This window comes from Bufo gargarizans, chromosome 10 (assembly GCF_014858855.1).
Source record: "Bufo gargarizans isolate SCDJY-AF-19 chromosome 10, ASM1485885v1, whole genome shotgun sequence".
Taxonomy (NCBI): Eukaryota; Metazoa; Chordata; class Amphibia; order Anura; family Bufonidae; genus Bufo; species Bufo gargarizans.
The window spans coordinates 47218915-47239712 of NC_058089.1; the positions used below are offsets into that span (position 1 = coordinate 47218915).

The 20798-nt window shown below is 46.1% G+C and overlaps 1 protein-coding gene across 2 annotated transcripts in view; it reads right to left on the reverse strand.

Moving 5' to 3' along the window:
* LRP4 (LDL receptor related protein 4) overlaps positions 1–13118 on the reverse strand; it is a 71482-nt gene extending 58364 nt beyond the window's left edge. For both annotated transcript variants that reach the window (XM_044270405.1, XM_044270406.1), the window contains exon 1: positions 12689–13118. In XM_044270405.1, coding sequence (XP_044126340.1) covers positions 12689–12740 — 52 coding nt within the window. In that variant the 5' untranslated portion in view covers positions 12741–13118. The remainder of the gene's footprint in view (positions 1–12688) is intronic.
* Between the last annotated feature and the right edge of the window lie 7680 nt (positions 13119–20798).

Here is a 20798-nt window from a genome sequence, read left to right on the forward strand (position 1 = left end):
TCTACAAGATGCCCTATTGGCTTTATGCATAGTTACCAACGGTCCTAAATTTGCAGGGACTGTCCTTGATTTTCAGATGCAGCCCTGGCAAATGCCTTATGTCCCATGCACATGGCAAAGCCCAACACCGCGACACTTGGGGACAGATTTCCTAAAGCTGCCATTTCATACTCCAGTCTTAGTAAAAATTCCAGCGGGGCAAGATCTCTCAACAAATTTGGCGTATCTGTGCCAACTAGGACCTGGCGTAGATTTCAGCTATAATTTACGTCAGTTTTCAGACACACAATGATATTTTAGTGGCACTGCGGTGGTTCCGTCCCTTCTGCTAAGCCCAACCCACTATGTAAGAAAAAATAATTGCTGTCACTACTTTTTTTACGGTGCGGAGGCACAGACAGAAAGCCCACGGAAGCATTCCATAGTGCTTCCGATCCGTGCCTCTATCCCACACCGCATCTCCTGGATTGCCGACCCATTCAAGTTAATGGGTTCGCATCCGTGATACGATGCCGGGGCCCCTATATTGCGGACCCACTGTTTGCGGGACGCAATACAAGCACGGACGGCCTGAGGTCGTGTGCATGAGACCTTATTCTGATCTTTGCAAACTTAGAAATCCTTCCCCGAGTCTCACACCGGAGGGAGTGTCCATCCAGCACTTGCTTTTAATTATTTAACCCGAATATCCCGGGGCCTCAGCTTTAATTAAATTACAATTTCAAGGAGCACTTCAAAAACATTATTACATTAGTTACATTGATTAAACGGAGTCCTTACATGACTTCTTACATCTCGACAAATATCCGGCTAACTCGGTGGCATCTATCCAGCAGATGCGAAGCGGAGGATTCCAGAATACCTTTTCTGGCTGTCCTCACCCCTACTCCAATACTTCAGGCGAAACGGAAACTCTGCGTTGTGCCTAGCGCAGGACCTGAGAGGGTGGAGTGTGGCGCTTTGATTGTGCCCATTCAAGCCCTGTACTGGGCATCACACAGTTTTGCCCAGAGTTCTCCTTTAGGCTAGGTCTACACGACGACATTTGTCGCGCGACATTTTGTTGCACTAATTTTGCGCGACAATTTTTATAATGGCAGTCTATGGTGTCGCACTGCGACATGCTGTGACTGCGACGCGACAGTCGCAGAAAATCCATTCGAGATGCAGTGCGACACCATAGACTGCCATTATAAAAATTGTCGCGCAACATTAGTGCAACAAAATGTTGCGCCCTTTTTGTCGCGCAACAAATGTCGTCGTGTAGACCTAGCCTTAAACTAGGTACAAAGGTCCTGGTTAACCCATACTTACCAACTTTTCATGAAAGTTTAAAAAAAGGGGGTTGTGTCCACATCCAGGCAAAGACCCTGTCCTCTTCAGACACACAGAGGCACCAGGGCTGTAATATCCCGGCGCCACATACAGTTAATGCTCTGAGATTAGCCAGTCCAGGTGGTCCCCCCCCCCCCCCCTCTTTCACACCAGAGATACGAATTATGTCTGATCTGTGCAAAAAAATAAAAATAAAAAATTCCTGTATGGATTGCATCCGAATTTCTCACGTGTGAAGAAAAACTGATGAATAAGAATCTACATTTCCTATCAACCATAAGTGAAAAACCCATTGCATCCGAATGCCTTCTGTTTTTCACGCGATCCCGATTCACTTCTATGGAGCTAAGGCTGTGTGAAAAACCACACAATATAGAACGTGCTTCGATTTTCCCCTGAACGCAAAGATGAAGCGTGAAAAACACCGCTCATTCGCACAGACCCATTGAAATGAATGGGTCCGGATTCAGTCCGGATGGGCAAAAAACTCGCTTGTGTGAAAGAGCGCTAACCAGAAGTCCATGAGCCCCGATGCAAAATATATAACAGGGCTCCCAACCTATCGTGTGTCTTGTATGTCAGAGGGGCCTCTTGGGTGACCGTACCCCCTTAAACACTAATGAACTACATGGCTATTCGGGTATTTGGAAATAACATTAAAATTAGTCCATATTCGCATATGGCGTAAAAAAACAAAACAAAAAAACAAAACATTGAAACTTGTCATCGAGTGAGGAGCGTTCAGTGCAAGTATCCAGCTAATTACATTCCTGTTTGACTAAAGATGCCGCCATAATTACTATAGAAGCAAGAAGCTGTACGATTAATTACCGTCGCCGTTTCTTCAAGCCTGGCAGCACAAGAGGCAATAACAATAGTTATAGAAAATGTAACGCTACATCTTAGGGAACCATCGCCCATAGCCCGTCAGTGGGATCTCATTAACGATTCATATGGTTTCTATCTTGTAACGTGAAGTTCGTTTTCGATAATTGCGTGCTCGTCAGTGGGGGTGAGAGCTGCAGTAACTTGCAGCAATCATCTCCTTTGCTTCATCAATCGCTCATCCCCATGTAGATTAATTGGAGATCAATTTATTAAAGCAGTTGGCCCATCTTATACATTGGGGGCATATCAATAGGATATGTGCCCAATGCCCGATAGGTGAGGGTCCCACCTGTGGGACCTCTACCCATTTTTAGAACGGAGCCCACAAAGTAAAGGAGGGTGCACCGCGTGCTGCCCGTATTCATCTGTATGAGAGTACTGAAAAGAGCCGCACTCGGCTACTTTCAGAAGTCACGCTGAAATGAACGGGAAGTGCACCGCGCAAGCGCAGCCACCGCTCCATTCACTTCTATGGGGCCCGACAAAAATGGCAGAGCTAGTACTCGGCTATTTTCGGCAGGGGACTCTCACCTATCAGACATTGGGGGCATATTGCTAGAATAAGCCGCCAATGCACAAGATGGGCCAGCCCCTTTAAGAGACTTGACTATTTTTAGTCTAAAAAAATATATATAGTTCAAGTCCCTTTTTTAACCGGCTATGTTAATCGCATGGCTGGTTTCATGCTGTGTTCAGCAGTTGGACGGGGGTAGAAATAGCGCGTGTCGGGGGTCAGAACTCCGGCCCCAGAAAATTTACTAAGGCGATTTGGCTTTCCGTTTGTGAGATCCGTTCAGGGCGCGGTCCAAAACGGATCAGTTCTGCCCTAATGCATTCTGAATGGAAAAGGATCTGCTCAGAATGCATCAGTTTGCCTCCGTTCTGTCTCCATTCCGCTCTGGAGGCTGCCTGCAGCGTTTTGCTGTCCGCTTGACGAAACTGAGCCAAACGGATCCGTCCTGGCACACAATGCAAGTCAATGGGGACGGATCCGTTTTCTCTGACACAATAGAAAACGGATCCGTCTCCCATTGACTTTCAATGGAGTACATGACGGATCCGTCTTGGCTATGTTACAGATAATACAAATGGTTCCGTTCATGACAGATGCATGCGGTTGTATTATTGTAACAAATCCGTTTTTTGCAGATTCATGATGGATCCGCCCAAAACGCAAGTGTGAAAGTAGCCTAACATTTACGCCTGGAAACTGGTGTAAATCTTGGTGAATAACTTTTTTTTTTTTTTTGCCTTTTGCCAGGCGCAAGGACTGCCATAGACGCGCCTATTTATGACAAGGCGCACACTTAGTCATAAATTAGACAATTCTCACAACAACGCAAAGAGGGAAACGAAGACCGGCCTAAAACAGCCAGTCTTCGTAAGTGTGCTCCATTGACTCTGGGCAGCAGATCCCGGTTCATACAGGACGATCTTTAGCCCAGAAACGAGGATTTTGGTGTCCGCATCAAGGATGCTTTCACCTGACGAGCTGGGTTATCGGTGGCACATTGAGGCTAAAGCTATCCGGCAGGCTGTTCTGCTTCTAATTCTATATCAACACGGGTATGGAGGAAATCTTGTGCCATGGAAAATGCCCATAGCAGCCAATGAGGCCACCACTTCGTTTGCCAAATGGTCCCTACAAAAAAATAAATAAAATTATTATAGGTACTATTCCACATCGACAATGGCGACGTAGACCTTTAGCCTATATAGAAAATGCTTCTACCCAGTGTCCTTTGCAACAAGTCTATCCCCATTAAAGCATTTCTCTAGCAGACGTCAATCAAAGTAACAACCATCTGAGCTCAAACCCCCCCATTGTGGAATCGTTAAAGGTCCTAGCTAGCTGAATCTGTGGCCCCCTGTCACTCAGACATACCACAGCCCCTTAACTCTTAGTGCCTCAGCGCGGTGGAGACACTTTCTCCCCTCAGGCACTAAATGGATTAAGAACGGATCCCACCCTCCAATAACACAGCCGCATACTCCGTTCCCAACCCCGAGGGCATCCAGATTTGAGGAATAACCAATTAGCCCACACGACAATGCGCCCGCTTTGCATGTGAATGGAATATACTGGTTTGGGGGTATTCCCAAAACACGGCCTTGCCAAGGTTCCCGCGGGACTGAAGTGAAAGCTCCTGAATTTAGTGGCCAAATCTGGGCAATTAAAGAGGGTTTGAGACACATCCAGACTAAAGCCGCTTCCAGACCTCGGCATTAATTATATAAAAAATAAATAGGGTAATTAGCCATCTGACGGAGATCAGGGACGTTCAATGTGCTTACCTATGCAGCCATCAAATTAACTATCCCACTTTTACACTTGTAACCTGCCCTCAGAATAGACGAGAAGACGTCAGCAGCTACGGAGGACAAGCAATGTGACGTCTACCACAACCATCATACCAACCTCAGACTACACGCAGATATATACCGTATATAGTCCTAATGCAAGGATGCTCAACCTGCGGCCCTCCAGCGGTTGCAAAACTACAACTCCCACCATGCCCTAATAGCTGTGGGCTGTCCAGGTATGCTGGGAGTTTTAGTTTTGCAACAGCTGTAGGGCCACAGGTTGGGCATCCCTGTCCTAATGGGTTCAAGGATTTGGCAAGATCATGATTTTGCTGCTACAGACGCAACGATCACCATTATCCAGGCTCCAAATGATCAGTGTCGATGTCATAATTCCACTCAATAGTAGATAAGGGGCTGCCAGGCACTTTAGTTGCCGCTTATGGGTTTTGAAAACAAAGTTCATCACCCTGGGGTCCAGGCCGTAAGGGTAGGTCTACGCTGATCACGTCCAGGATCATTGCAGCGTGGTGGTGATCCTATACAAATGAGAGAGGATCCCAGCGCAAGTCACCTGTGTACCGTGACTACGACCCTTGAATCCCAGAGTGGGGATTCAAGGGTCGTAGTCGCGGCACGCATACGACTCGCTCTGCGAACCTATTTAATTTCTATGGGATAACCACTACACTGCCGTGCGCCTGCGATCCTGGCCGCAACCAGCGTCGCTGTGTAACCGTACCCTAAGGCCTAGTGTGTGGCACCAAATTAGGGCTTATTCACATCTGCGTCTCCATCAAAAACAGAGGAGAAAAGACCTGCATGAAGGACTTTTTTTTCTCCATTACAAAAAGCAATTCCCCAATGGACCCTTTTAACGTAAATGAAATACTCTTGGCTCCTAAGGCTACATGCACACGACCGTATGCCATCCGTCGTTTTGTTTTTTTAGCGGATCCATTGTAACAATGCCTAAAACGGAAAAGAATAGGAACCGACATGGAAACAAAATACCTTTGTGTGCATGTAAGCCTAAGGCCTATTGCACACGACCGTATGTCTTTTTCAGTGTTTTGCGGTCCGTTTTTCATGGATCCGCTGTTCCGTTTTTTGTTTCCGTTGTGTTTCCGTTTCTGTTCCGTTTTTCCGTTCCGTTTTTCCGTATGGCATATACAGTATACAGTAATTACATAGATAAAATTGGGTTGGCCATAACATTTTCAATAGATGGTTCAGGAAAAAAACGGAACGGAAACGGAAGACATACGGATGCATTTCCGTATGTGTTCTGTTTTTTTTGCGGATCCATTGACTTGAATGGAGCCACGGACTGTGATTTGCGGGCAATAATAGGACATGTTCTATGTTAAAACGGAACGGAAAAACGGAAATACGGAAACGGAATGCATACGGAGTACATTCCGTTTTTTTTGCGGACCCATTGAAATGAATGGTTCCGTATATGGAACGCAAAAAATGGCCAGTAAACGGGAAAAAAAAACGGCCGTGTGCAATAGGCCTAATGCAGTACCAGCTAAGTGGATGAGATTTTTTAAAAGCTCATGGACATTGCAGACATTTTCCATGCAGAAAGTGATCTACGGTGCAGATTTTTAAATCCGCCGCATGTCAGTTGTTTGTGTAAATTTTCAGGGCAGAGTTCACCCGGCCTTTGCAATTCAAAGATTGAGATATGGGGCAAATCTGCATCAAAAAAACGTGTGGAAACGCAGCAAAACCCAAAAGCTACTACACTGCCATGTGCAGGTACCCGGACGGTGCAGAACAACAAATTAATAGCACAAGTGTGAAAAAGGTTACGGAAATATTCTCCATACTGCCGTAATACAGCGCTCAAGGAAACATTTACTAAACCTGGCTTTTTACGCCTACGCCGGTCTTCGGTTCCCTGTCTGCGCTGCTGCTAGAGACCACTAATTAGGCGCATCTGTGGCAGTCCGTGCGCCTGGACTAAGAACTATGCCAGCCCCCGTCCCCGTCACCCCCAGCTGGCATACAAGGTGCAAAACTGGCCATGCGCTAAAATTGTGTAGCACGGCCAGACAGAAAAAGGGACTTGTGACCCTTTTTACTTCCAAAATTGTCGCAAGTCCATTGAAAAGGGTGAAATCCGCACAAAGAATTGACAGGCTACAGGATTTCCAAATCCGCACAGCAGGTTAATTTCTGCACGGAAAAAGCAAAGCGTACATGAGATTGGCCTGATCCGATACACTTTGCTAGTAGTTTATTACGTTGCGTCTTTTCCACACAAGAGATGGCTTGTAATCTGCAATGTGTGCAGGTAGCCTAGGTATACGACGACACCACACGGTTGCGTTGCGATTACGACAAGGCTGCACTGTGGTCTATTTAATCTAATGGGACCGCACGGTTCAGTGGGTCTGTATTGTTAATGGCCGTGCAAAACCTTCAATACAGTGCAGCCTTTAACAATGCAGACTCAATGGACAGTGCGGTTTAATAACAGCCCACTGCAGGCCGCAACAGTACCCGACTGCAGCGCTGCCGCGGCACTACCGCACGATGTGGTCGTATCCTAAGGCTGATGGACTTCTAGCGGGCCCTCATTACGCTTATGAATATCTTGGAGCCTGTATAGAGCAGCTTTATGGCCACATGCACCGCACCCAGCACTTTCTAGATTGCAAACGACTGCCGGTCTGGAAATCATTAGCCCTTGAGACTGAGAAATCTGCTTTTTTACCGTTATAGGTCTGGCTACAGAAATCCTGGGCAACCAGCTGATATCATGTAGATGCTATGAAAGGTTTAAGGCCTCTTTAGTTAAATGGGTCCGCAAATTCGGAGATGCGGAACGGAACCCCACGGAAGCACTATGGAGTGCTTCCGTCGGGTTCCCAACCCGCAAAAAAAAAACAAAAAAAAAAAAAAACACACAACTGAATTTGTTCTATCTTTTTGCGTAACGGATGGATCACGGTCCCCTTTAAGTTAAATGGGTCTGGAGCCACCCCGGCCGCCGCACGCACGTTGCCCGTGCATCGGGGACCCCATTGCATGGAACGAAACCAATATGTTTGTGTGAAAAAGGCCTTACCCTGTACAGCCCCCCCCCAATTAGGAAACTAAGTATTTGACTGAATAGCATCTCACAGAGCATCAGAGGAAGAAGACAGTACCCTATGGGCATAAAATCATAGAGCCACATGCAGTATCGTTCCATACTATAGCCGTCACAGTAGTCTAGCGTGGTCATTATACCGACTGGCTGCCTCCTGGAAAACAAGAGACTTCCGAAATACTGCGCCAGTACGGCTTTCCTTCATACGTCCTCAGGGGGACAGTTGTCAAAACAAAATAAGTCTCTTTTGTGACCTAAAAAAGTTGCACGACACGTTTTTTGCGACATTTGGTGTTCCTCACCACTTTTTAAAGTGGTCAGTGTTTAAGAGCTAAACGTGAGATTAGACCTGAAATATGGAACATTTACTATGTGTGAATTTTCCAAAAGCCACAACTCCCTGCCACGCAATCCCAACAGATGTACTTTAAAGGGCATCTGTCAGCAGGTTTGTACCTATGACACTGGCTGACCTGTTACATGTGCGCTTGGCAGCTGAAGGCATCTGTGTTGGTCCCATGTTCATATGTGCCGGCATTGCTGAGAAACATGATGTTTTAGTATAACACCTAGAGGCTCTGCTCTCTCTGCAACTGCCGTGTCCTCTGCACTTTGACAGGTCAAAACATAATGATCTTTACACTGCCTGGCCCTGTCAATTAAAGTGCAGAGGTCGCAGCAGCAGCTGCAGAGAGAGCAGAGCCTCTAGGTGTAATGGTAACGCCCCCGTTGCTCCTAGAGGCTCATTTTCATATAATAAAACATAATTTTTCTCAGCAATACGGACACATATGAACACGGGACCAACACAGACGCCTTCAGCTGCCAAGGGCACATGTAACAGGTCAGCAAGTGTCATAAGTACAAAACTGCTGACAGATGCCCTTTGAAGAGGTATTCTGGTTGTTCCAAGTTATCCCCTAGCCTAATGACAACTATTAGATCTGTAGGGATCCTACCACTGAGCAGTCGACCAATCACGAAAACAGGGACCCTGTACGTCCTAGGGCCACCTAAAATAATCAGAGCAGCAGGTTGAAAATGCTCAATGCTACTCCATTCATCTCTATGGGAGTTCCAGAGACAATGAGCACAGCGTTTGGCTATTTCCAGAACTCCCATAGAGATTATGGAGCAGCAGTTCACAGGCTTGGCCCTGTCAATCCAAGTGCAGAGAGAGCCGAGCCTCTAGGAGTAACGGTAACGCCCCCGTTGCTCCTAGAGACTCATTTGCATATATGAAAACATCCTTTTTCTCGGCAATGCGGGCACATATGAACATGGGACCAACAAAGCAGATGCCTTCAGCTGCCAAGTGCACATGTAACAGGTCAGCCGGTTTCAAAGGTACAAAACTGCTGACAGATGCCCTTTAACACATGTAGGTGTAAGGCTACTTTCACACTTGCGTTTGGGGTTCCGCTTGAGGGCTCTCACAAGCGACCCCAAACAGATCCGTACATCCCCAATGCATTCTGAATGGATGCGGATCCGCTCAGAATGCATCCGTTTGGCTCCGTTCCGCTCAGCAGGCGGACACCTGAACGCTGCTTGCAGCGTTTTCGTGTCCGCCTGGCCGTGCGGAGCCAAACGGATCCGTCCTGACTTACAATGTAAGTCAATGGGGACGGATCAGTTTGACGTTGACACAATATGGTGCAATTGCAATCGAATCCGTCCCCCATTGACTTTCAATGTAAAGTCAGGACGGATCCGTCTGACTAACAATTAGACTTAGACTTTTTCCTGAAATATAATGCAGACGGATCCGTTCTGAACGGATACCTATCGTTTGCATTATAGGTGCGGATCCGCACCGAACAAAAGTGTGAAAGTAGCCTAAGCCACATTGCGTTCATGTCAAATACATTAACGTGCAGTATTTTATAAATGTGGAGCAGACACACAAAGCAAAGACAGACTTAAAACTGACACAAAAACAACCAAGAATGATAAATGTCCCCCTCAGTGCGTAACATTGACATCTTCACGATATCGCATCACACGTTCCCTTTGTGTCCGATGAGATGTGGGAACTGTTGCTTCTCGTAACGTTGCCCGTTACATGGGCTTTCAATAGCCAGTTTTGTTTCTAGCTAATGGATGGCAGCTCGGGAATTTCCAAGGTTGCCGAAGGGCAATGTATGCAACTGTACAGCAATTCAGTTCAGAAATCTAGCCCCCTGTCCTACTGGCGATCTCCTTATCTTTGTGCAGCTTTAGATACATACAGCAAATAAGGCACGGACGTGTCTTCTACTGTACATCTACCTCGCAAGTTCCCCTAACACAAAAAGAATAACGAACATTTTGTAAAAAGTTGTTTGAGCCACCAAAATCTATCTTCAGGTCAGAACAGGCTCCTGAGATCCTTACACCAACAATCTCCAAGATCAAGGAACTGCAGCAAGTACAAGAAACGTTTTAGTTCTGCTGAAGACTCAGTTCTCCATGTCCAAGAACAGCAGGGACAGTGGCACAAATGGCTGCTAGTTACCTCTTGCATCACTTATCTAGAGGTGGAACAATGTAAAAATCCAACATGGTAGATCCTTCTTTCCCCCCAAAGCAGCAGCCGCCAAGGGACGACCTAGAAGGCACCATAGACATCCGAGTGGTGGAACGTGGCAAGATCCACCAGTTTGGCTCAGTGGTTGGCAACATTGCCATGCAGTGTTGGGATCCTGGGTTCAAATCCAACCAAAGGTAACATCTGCATGGAGTTCTTCTGTTCTCCTTATGTTAGCATGCGTCTCCCACACTCCAGAAACATGCTAACGGCTTAATTACTCCAGTGAACGCCTGAGATACAGATGATTTGGACAAGGGCTGATGACAAACCCCCTACAGTCACAACTGGAACCAACTAAGGAAAGTGGACCACAAGGCAAAAAAAATAAAAAAAATCTTAGTAAGGAAAGAATATTCTGATAATCAATGGCTCCGATTAGGAGTATGGAGGATGAGTGTTGGTAGCATCTTGCTAGGAGGTTTTTGGTAATTGGATGGTATGGGGGGGGGGGGGGGGGGGGGGTGACAGAGGTTGTTCTTTGGCCATTGACTGATTAAATAACAAATCCATAGAAATGTACACAATGAATTGCACATAATGGTGGCCATTGATGTCATAATGTGACGTGCTGAGATGCGACAATCTCAAAAAAATAAATAAAAATCAAGACATGATGGATTGTGTGTCACAAGTAGCACGCAACATTTACTCTATTGACTTTAATGTAAGTCGCATGTGACACACAACTTACCTGGGAAACCAAACCACATTTCTAAAGCTACTTTCACACTAGCGTTTTTTTACTGGATCCGGCAGGGTTTAGCAAAAACGCTTCCGTTACTGACAATACAACCATCTGCATCCGTTATGAACGGATCCGGTTGTATTATCTGTAACATAGCCAAGAAAGATCTGTCATGAACTCCATTGAAAATCAGTTTTGCTGCGGTTTGCTCTCAGTTATGAGAACAGAATACATTTTGCGCAACAGCAAGTCGCTTATATTTTTGTCGCCCTGTAGCCCCATTTGTCTAATTTTGTAAAATGGTATTTGTCTAATTTAGCAAAAAATAAATAAAAAGTAGCCTGTGTATGTCCAAGATTTTGTCGCAATGAAATAATCGTTACCGATCTCAATATAATATGCTATAAATTATTAAAATATTCCAATTCTAATAGCAGTTCTTACTAAATGATACCAGGTCATTTCCCCAACCGATGGAACACACATCCATCAGTCAAAGCCAAGTCTCCACGTGTCTATAGATCCCAACAGGGTCAATGGACAAAACGACGCAGATTTACGGTAACTGGTCGCATAAAGCCGGCCTTGAGACGTTGAATTTAAGACACGCCGGGCACAAAACTGTAGATATTACGGGGTGATCTGTACATGATGCGGCAGAATAGATCATTATTACAGTCAGTGCAAAGGACTCCTCACCAGCGCAGTACGTAGGCGGATGAGAGCTACAAACACTGGTACAGAAAGGAGAGACAGCAAACCTGGGGGCGCATAATAATATAGCATGCCCCTAGTGGAATAACACTGGGAAGAGCTGCAAGTGCACCCATAACTGAGGAGTATCGTCTTAGGACCTACCAAGGCCTCCTGCAAACGACCAAATTTTGCATCCGATCCGTATTTTTTTGCAGATTGTACACAGACCCATTCATTTCATGCCGTCAGCACCTGTATATCCATTCTACAAATAAGGGCTCATGCACATGGCGGTCCCCAAACTTAGAACTGTCCTATCCTTATCTGTAAAAACGGACAAGAATAAGGAACTGTTCCATTAATTTTTTTTTTTTTTTGCGGGGCCGTGGAACGGACATAATGATGTGGACAGCACACAGTGCGCATCTTTCGTGGGTCCGCATCCGACCTGCAAAAAACATGGATCGGATGCAGAATCAAAAACACGGTCGCGTGCATGAGCCCTTATAGAATATGTCCGATTTCTGTCCGTTTTGTGGACAAGAATAGTCGTTTCTAGGTCACAGCTTTGAGGGAAAAAAAACAAAAACACAGACTGCACATGGAAGGCGTCTTGTGTTTTGCGAATCGCAAAAAGACACGGTCATGTGCACGAAGCCCAATAAACGGCAGTGCAGAGGGGATTAGCAAGCACAATGAGCACAACAAAATTCGTCTGCCTAATGACTTGTGCGGAGGGAAGGGGGGACATGGTGACACGCACTTATTTATACATGTGAGGGCAGCCAGATCTAGGAGCAAACACTAAAGCCAAGTCTAAGGGGGTAACCCCATTTATCACAAAACAACCCCCACAATTATTATCGCCTTTTCTGACTGCGCGGCCGCAGCAAATCATCAGGATGCGTCCTCCGCAGGTACCTGCATAGGCAATGGCGCAGGGATGCATAAGCAAGTGCTCACAGGTGGTGGCTCAACAGGCTCATTATGAAACCCTCATCACAAAGCCAGTGTAGGGTCAATGTTGATTTACAGTCTCCTGATAAATGGCAACATGTAAGCACAACACACAAGAAGCAACAATGTATCAAGGCGCTCTCACCTGGCAGGTACACAAGCAGCAGTGCCAGGCAAGTCCACTCCAGCAGCCTCATTCCCAGTGACCCCAGAACTTGTCCTCTCAGAAGACCCAGGTGCAGGAGAGCCTTTCAGATCCAAAGATGCATACAAGTGATCCCTCAGTAGACGGTGATCCCACAGATCAGTGATCTTCCTGGATCTTGCATTGCCAGCAGCTCCTCATGCCTCCAGTCCAGGGCTGGTGCCCTTATGAGTGGCTGCACCTGGAAGCAGTGTCCTCTTCTCCCCTGCTGCAGTCCTGGATCCCCCAATTTGGCCCAGGATCCCCCCTCCTTTACCCTGCAGTATGGCTCTGCTGCAATGAATGGCAGTGCCCCCACTCTGCTGATTTACTGCTGCCTGCCCTTCCTCACTGTCTCTCCCCTCTGTGCTTCACTTTATTCTGTGTCCTACCCTCACTGCCTCCCAAGCCTCTTGTGGAACAAACCAACTGAGACAACAGCAGGGGGGGGTGGAGTTTGTGGATCACCTCCCATTTGTTTCCTAAATTAAGCTGGGAGTCACCACAGATGGACTGGTGGGTTTCTGGGGGAGTTGTGGGCGAGAGCTGACTGGTTGTAAAAAAAATAAAGGCGGGGGTCCTACAGTGGAGGGGCAGTGTTATTATGGGGGCGGTGAGAGCCCCCTCACCTGAGCCTGGAGTCTCACAGTCTCCTGTTGGATCCTTTTACAAACTTGTAGAGAGGAGGTGAATGGGACACAATGGCTTGTAATAATGAAAAACATAAGAGCCAGGCAGTGCATGTGTACCTCCGGGGGCTCCGCAAACTACAACTCCCAGCATGTCCTGACAGCCAGCCCGCAACGTTAGGAGTCTCCCAAACACTAGAGAGACAAGTTGTAGCCTGCCATCATACTGACTGTGACTATGGGTCGCACCGCGGCTGAAAATTACCACGTGGATTTAGTTTTGTGCTTTGACGCATTTTTGATGCGTATTTTTCACCTCTCATTGACTCCACTAGATGTTAGGAGGCTACAAGTCACTTTTCTTTTTTTTTCTTGTTTACCGGACGTGTATTTTAAATCCTTTGCGTAAAATTCCATTCCATGTGAACGTGCCCCAAGGCAGGGATCAGCAACCTCCGCCACTCCAGCTGATCGGAAACTACAACCCCCAGAATCCTCCTTTCACTTCCATGGGATTTACCGGAACAGCCGAGTAGGTGTGCATGCTGGGCGTTGTAGTTCCACAGCAGCTGGAGTGCTGAAGGTTGCTGATCATTCTTCTAAGGTCTCATGCACGCGGCCGTTTCGTGCATTGGGGAGCGCAATTGCGGTCCCCAATGCACGGGCAACATCCGTGCAGCGTGCAGGACCCATTCAACTTGAATGGGTCCGTGGTCTGTCCGCACCGTAAAAAAAATATGACATGTCATATTTATTTGCGATGCGGAACAACGGAAAGAAACGCCACGGAAGCACTTTGGGGTGCTAACGGTGTTCCGTGACTCCGTTCCACATCTCCGGAATTGCGGACCCATTCAAGTGAATGGGTCCGCATCCGTGATGCGTGGTGCCAGCGGCCGTGGATTGCCGTTCCGCCGTTTGCGGGCCGCAATACGGCCACGTTCTGTTTTTTGTGTTCTGTATACGGACCGTATACGGGACCAATCAATTCAATGGATCTGCAAAAAAAAAATTGGAATGTACTCCGTATGCCTTCCGTTTTCGTATTTCCGTTCCGTTCAAATATAGAACATGTCCTATTGTTCTATCAGGGGCCAGCTGTTCCGTTCCGCAAAAAAACAGAATGCATAGGTATACTGTATATTGTGTGCACAGTGTAGAGGTATACTGTATATTGTGGGGCACAGTGTAGAGGTATACTGTATATTGTGTGGCACAGTGCAGCGGTATACTGTACATTGTGTGGCACAGTGTAGAGGTATACTGTATATTGTGTGGCACAGTGTAGAGGTATACTGTATATTGTGTGGCACAGTGTAGAGGAATACTGTATATTGTGGGGCACAGTGTAGAGGTATACTGTATATTGTGTGCACAGTGTAGAGGTATACTGTATATTGTGTGGCACAGTGTAGAGGTATACTGTATATTGTGCGGCACAGTGTAGAGGTATACTGTATATTGTGGGGCACAGTGTAGAGGTATACTGTATATTGTGTGGCACAGTGTAGCGGTATACTGTATATTGTGGGGCACAGTGTAGCGGTATACTGTATATTGTGGGGCACAGTGTAGCGGTATACTGTATATTGTGGGGCACAGTGTAGAGGTATACTGTATATTGTGTGGCACAGTGTAGAGGTATACTGTATATTGTGTGGCACAGTGTAGCGGTATACTGTATATTGTGTGGCACAGTGTAGAGGTATACTGTATATTGTGTGGCACAGTGTAGAGGTATACTGTATATTGTGTGGCACAGTGTAGCGGTATACTGTATACTGTGGGGCACAGTGTAGTGGTATACTGTATATTGTGTGGCACAGTGTAGAGGTATACTGTATATTGTGTGCACAGTGTAGAAGTATACTGTATATTGTGGGGCACAGTGTAGCGGTATACTGTATATTGTGTGGCACAGTGTAGCGGTATACTGTATATTGTGTGGCACAGTGTAGAGGTATACTGTATATTGTGTGGCACAGTGTAGAAGTATACTGTATATTGTGGGGCACAGTGTAGCGGTATACTGTATATTGTGTGGCACAGTGTAGCGGTATACTGTATATTGTGTGGCACAGTGTAGAGGTATACTGTATATTGTGGGGCACAGTGTAGAGGTATACTGTATATTGTGTGGCACAGTGTAGCGGTATACTGTATATTGTGTGGCACAGTGTAGAGGTATACTGTATATTGTGTGGCACAGTGTAGAGGTATACTGTATATTGTGTGGCACAGTGTAGAGGTATACTGTATATTGTGTGGCACAGTGTAGAGGTATACTGTATATTGTGTGGCACAGTGTAGAGGTATACTGTATATTGTGGGGCACAGTGTAGAGGTATACTGTATATTGTGTGGCACAGTGTAGAGGTATACTGTATATTGTGTGGCACAGTGTAGAGGTATACTGTATATTGTGTGGCACAGTGTAGAGGTATACTGTATATTGTGTGGCACAGTGTAGAGGTATACTGTATATTGTGTGGCACAGTGTAGAGGTATACTGTATATTGTGGGCACAGTGTAGAGGTATACTGTATATTGTGTGGCACAGTGTAGAGGTATACTGTATATTGTGTGGCACAGTGTAGAGGTATACTGTATATTGTGTGGCACAGTGTAGAGGTATACTGTATATTGTGTGGCACAGTGTAGAGGTATATTGTGTGGCACAGTGTAGAGGTATACTGTATATTGTGTGGCACAGTGTAGAGGTATACTGTATATTGTGTGGCACAGTGTAGCGGTATACTGTATATTGTGTGGCACAGTGTAGCGGTATACTGTATATTGTGTGGCACAGTGTAGAGGTATACTGTATATTGTGTGGCACAGTGTAGCGGTATACTGTATATTGTGTGGCACAGTGTAGAGGTATACTGTATATTGTGTGGCACAGTGTAGAGGTATACTGTATATTGTGTGGCACAGTGTAGAGGTATACTGTATATTGTGTGGCACAGTGTAGAGGTATACTGTACATTGTGTGGCACAGTGTAGAGGTATACTGTATATTGTGTGGCACAGTGTAGAGGTATACTGTATATTGTGTGGCACAGTGTAGCGGTATACTGTATATTGTGTGGCACAGTGTAGAGGTATACTGTATATTGTGTGGCACAGTGTAGAGGTATACTGTATATTGTGTGGCACAGTGTAGAGGTATACTGTATATTGTGTGGCACAGTGTAGAGGTATACTGTATATTGTGTGGCACAGTGTAGAGGTATACTGTATATTGTGGCACCAGTGTAGAGGTATACTGTATATTGTGGGGCACAGTGTAGAGGTATACTGTATATTGTGTGGCACAGTGTAGAGGTATACTGTATATTGTGTGGCACAGTGTAGAGGTATACTGTATATTGTGTGGCACAGTGTAGAGGTATACTGTATATTGTGTGGCACAGTGTAGAGGTATACTGTATATTGTGTGGCACAGTGTAGAGGTATACTGTATATTGTGTGGCACAGTGGTAGCGGTATACTGTATATTGTGGGGCACAGTGTAGAGGTATACTGTATATTGTGTGGCACAGTGTAGCGGTATACTGTATATTGTGTGGCACAGTGTAGAGGTATACTGTATATTGTGTGGCACAGTGTAGAGGTATACTGTATATTGTGGGCACAGTGTAGAGGTATACTGTATATTGTGTGGCACAGTGTAGAGGTATACTGTATATTGTGCGGCACAGTGTAGAGGTATACTGTATATTGTGTGGCACAGTGTAGCGGTATACTGTATATTGTGTGGCACAGTGTAGCGGTATACTGTATATTGTGTGGCACAGTGTAGCGGTATACTGTATATTGTGGGCACAGTGTAGAGGTATACTGTATATTGTGTGGCACAGTGTAGAGGTATACTGTATATTGTGGGGCACAGTGTAGCGGTATACTGTATATTGTGGGGCACAGTGTAGAGGTATACTGTATATTGTGGGGCACAGTGTAGAGGTATACTGTATATTGTGGGGCACAGTGTAGAGGTATACTGTATATTGTGTGGCACAGTGTAGAGGTATACTGTATATTGTGTGGCACAGTGTAGAGGTATACTGTATATTGTGTGGCACAGTGTAGAGGTATACTGTATATTGTGTGGCACAGTGTAGAGGTATACTGTATATTGTGTGGCACAGTGTAGAGGTATACTGTATATTGTGTGGCACAGTGTAGCGGTATACTGTATATTGTGTGGCACAGTGTAGCGGTATACTGTATATTGTGTGGCACAGTGTAGCGGTATACTGTATATTGTGTGGCACAGTGTAGAGGTATACTGTATATTGTGGGGCACAGTGTAGAGGTATACTGTATATTGTGGGCACAGTGTAGAGGTATACTGTATATTGTGCGGCACAGTGTAGAGGTATACTGTATATTGTGTGGCACAGTGTAGCGGTATACTGTATATTGTGGGGCACAGTGTAGCGGTATACTGTATATTGTGTGGCACAGTGTAGAGGTATACTGTATATTGTGTGGCACAGTGTAGAGGTATACTGTATATTGTGTGGCACAGTGTAGAGGTATACTGTATATTGTGGGGCACAGTGTAGCGGTATACTGTATATTGTGGGCACAGTGTAGAGGTATACTGTATATTGTGGGGCACAGTGTAGCGGTATACTGTATATTGTGGGGCACAGTGTAGCGGTATACTGTATATTGTGTGGCACAGTGTAGAGGTATACTGTATATTGTGTGGCACAGTGTAGAGGTATACTGTATATTGTGTGGCACAGTGTAGCGGTATACTGTATATTGTGGGGCACAGTGTAGCGGTATACTGTATATTGTGTGGCACAGTGTAGTGGTATACTGTATATTGTGTGGCACAGTGTAGAGGTATACTGTATATTGTGGGGCACAGTGTAGAGGTATACTGTATATTGTGGGGCACAGTGTAGAGGTATACTGTATATTGTGTGGCACAGTGTAGAGGTATACTGTATATTGTGTGGCACAGTGTAGAGGTATACTGTATATTGTGCGGCACAGTGTAGAGGTATACTGTATATTGTGTGGCACAGTGTAGCGGTATACTGTATATTGTGTGGAACAGTGTAGCGGTATACTGTATATTGTGGGGCACAGTGTAGCGGTATACTGTATATTGTGTGGCACAGTGTAGAGGTATACTGTATATTGTGTGGCACAGTGTAGCGGTATACTGTATATTGTGGGGCACAGTGTAGCGGTATACTGTATATTGTGGGGCACAGTGTAGCGGTATACTGTATATTGTGGGGCACAGTGTAGAGGTATACTGTATATTGTGTGGCACAGTGTAGAGGTATACTGTATATTGTGTGGCACAGTGTAGCGGTATACTGTATATTGTGTGGCACAGTGTAGAGGTATACTGTATATTGTGTGGCACAGTGTAGAGGTATACTGTATATTGTGTGGCACAGTGTAGAGGTATACTGTATATTGTGTGGCACAGTGTAGAGGTATACTGTATATTGTGTGGCACAGTGTAGAGGTATACTGTATATTGTGGGGCACAGTGTAGCGGTATACTGTATATTGTGCAGCACAGTGTATCCTATATGTGTATAACAAACATATTTCACATGAAAACTTACAGTTACTTGGCTTGGCCCTTGGGGATCTCGGACGCCACTTCCACACTTTGGCCGGGGGCTCGGCGGAGCTGATGTTGTGTTTTATCCTAACGAGAAAGATTTCATAATAAGGATTTGGAGAAGAGGCAGAGGGATAGCAGAGCAGGGAGAGGCCGGTGCTGCTACTAGGGGGTCATACCATGGGGGAGTAATAAAGCCCACCATAATGTCCCCCCCCAGTAGAAATAGTTCTCCTTATAATGTGACAGCGCAAAAAATACCCCCTTGTAATGCCCCCAGTTGAGCTAATGTCCCCATAGTGCCCCCATAATGTGCCAGTATAAAATACCCCTATATAGTGCCCCCAGTAAATGCCCCCATAGTGCTCCACACCCTCCTTCCTCCTAGTGCCCCCCATAATGTACCAGTATAAAATGCCCCAGTAGATGCCCTCAGTGTCCCCCATAATTTGCAAGTATAAAATACCCTTCTTAGTGCCCCCGTAGATGACTCCTCTCCCCCCTTCCCCATAGTACCCACCATAATGTGTCCCAGTATAAAATTGTACTGTACAGAGCCCCCATATAAAATACCCCTTCTTTGTGGCCTCAGTAGATGCCCCTATAGTGCCCCCAATCATGTGCCAGTATTAATAACAGCCCCCCCATGTGCCAGTATTAATAACAGCCCCCCATGTGCCAGTATTAATAACAGCCCCCCCATGTGCCAGTATTAATAACAGCCCCCCCATGTGCCAATATTAATAACAGTCCCCCCATGTGCCAGTATTAACAGCCCCCCCATGTGCTAGTATTAACAGCCCCCCATGTGCCAGTAATAACAGCCCCCCCTGTGCCAGCAATAACAGCCCCCCCCTGTGCCAGCAATAACAGCCCCCCCGTGCCAGCAATAACAGCCCCCCCCTGTGCCAGTAATAACAGCCCCCCCTGTGCCAGTAATAACAGCCCCCCCCCACTGTGCCAGTAATAACAGCCCCCCCGTGCCAGTAATAACAGCCCCCCACTGTGCCAGTAATAACAGCCCCCCTCTGTGCCAGTAAAAGTATTGTATATATATAAAAAAAAACATACTTACCTCCATGTCAGCGATCACGTCATCGCGCTGCCTGCGCCGGCCTCTGATAGGCTGCAGGCACTAGGCCGGTAGCCTATCAGAGGAAGGGAAAGAGACACGCCTCTCCCTCCCCTGCCGCAGCATAGACATCTGTATCTCTGTCCTGAGGACGGCGATTCAGATGACTGGAGATGAGCACTTCCACAATGGAAGCACTCATCTCCCTGTGCCCTGCCGCCGCCAGCTCGGGGGGAAGCCAATTGCCCGTTGCCCCCCCCCCCCCCCCCCCCCCCGGATCCGCCACTGGCAAGAGGCCTAAGGCCTCTTGCACATGACCGTATGTATTTTGCGGTCTGCAAAAAGCGGATCCGCAAAAAATACGGATGATGTCCGTGTGCATTCCATATTTTGCGGAACAGAACAGCTGGCCCCTAGTAGAACAGTACAATCCTTGTCCGTAATGGGGCATGTTCTATTTTTTTGCGGAACGGACATACGGAAATGGAATGCACACTGTGTAACTTCAGTTTATTTTGCGGACCCATTGAAATAAATGGTTCCGTATATGGTAGACAAAAAAAACAGAACGGAAGGAAAATACGTTTGTGTGCATGAGGCAAGGCCCCTTTCAGACGAGCGAGTTTTCCATGCAGATGCGAGACGTGAACGCATAGCACCCGCACTGAATCCTGACTCATTCATTTCAATGGGGCTGTGTACATGAGCGTTTTTTCTCACGCATCAGTTCTGCGTTGCGTAAAAAATCGCAGCATGTTCTATATTCAG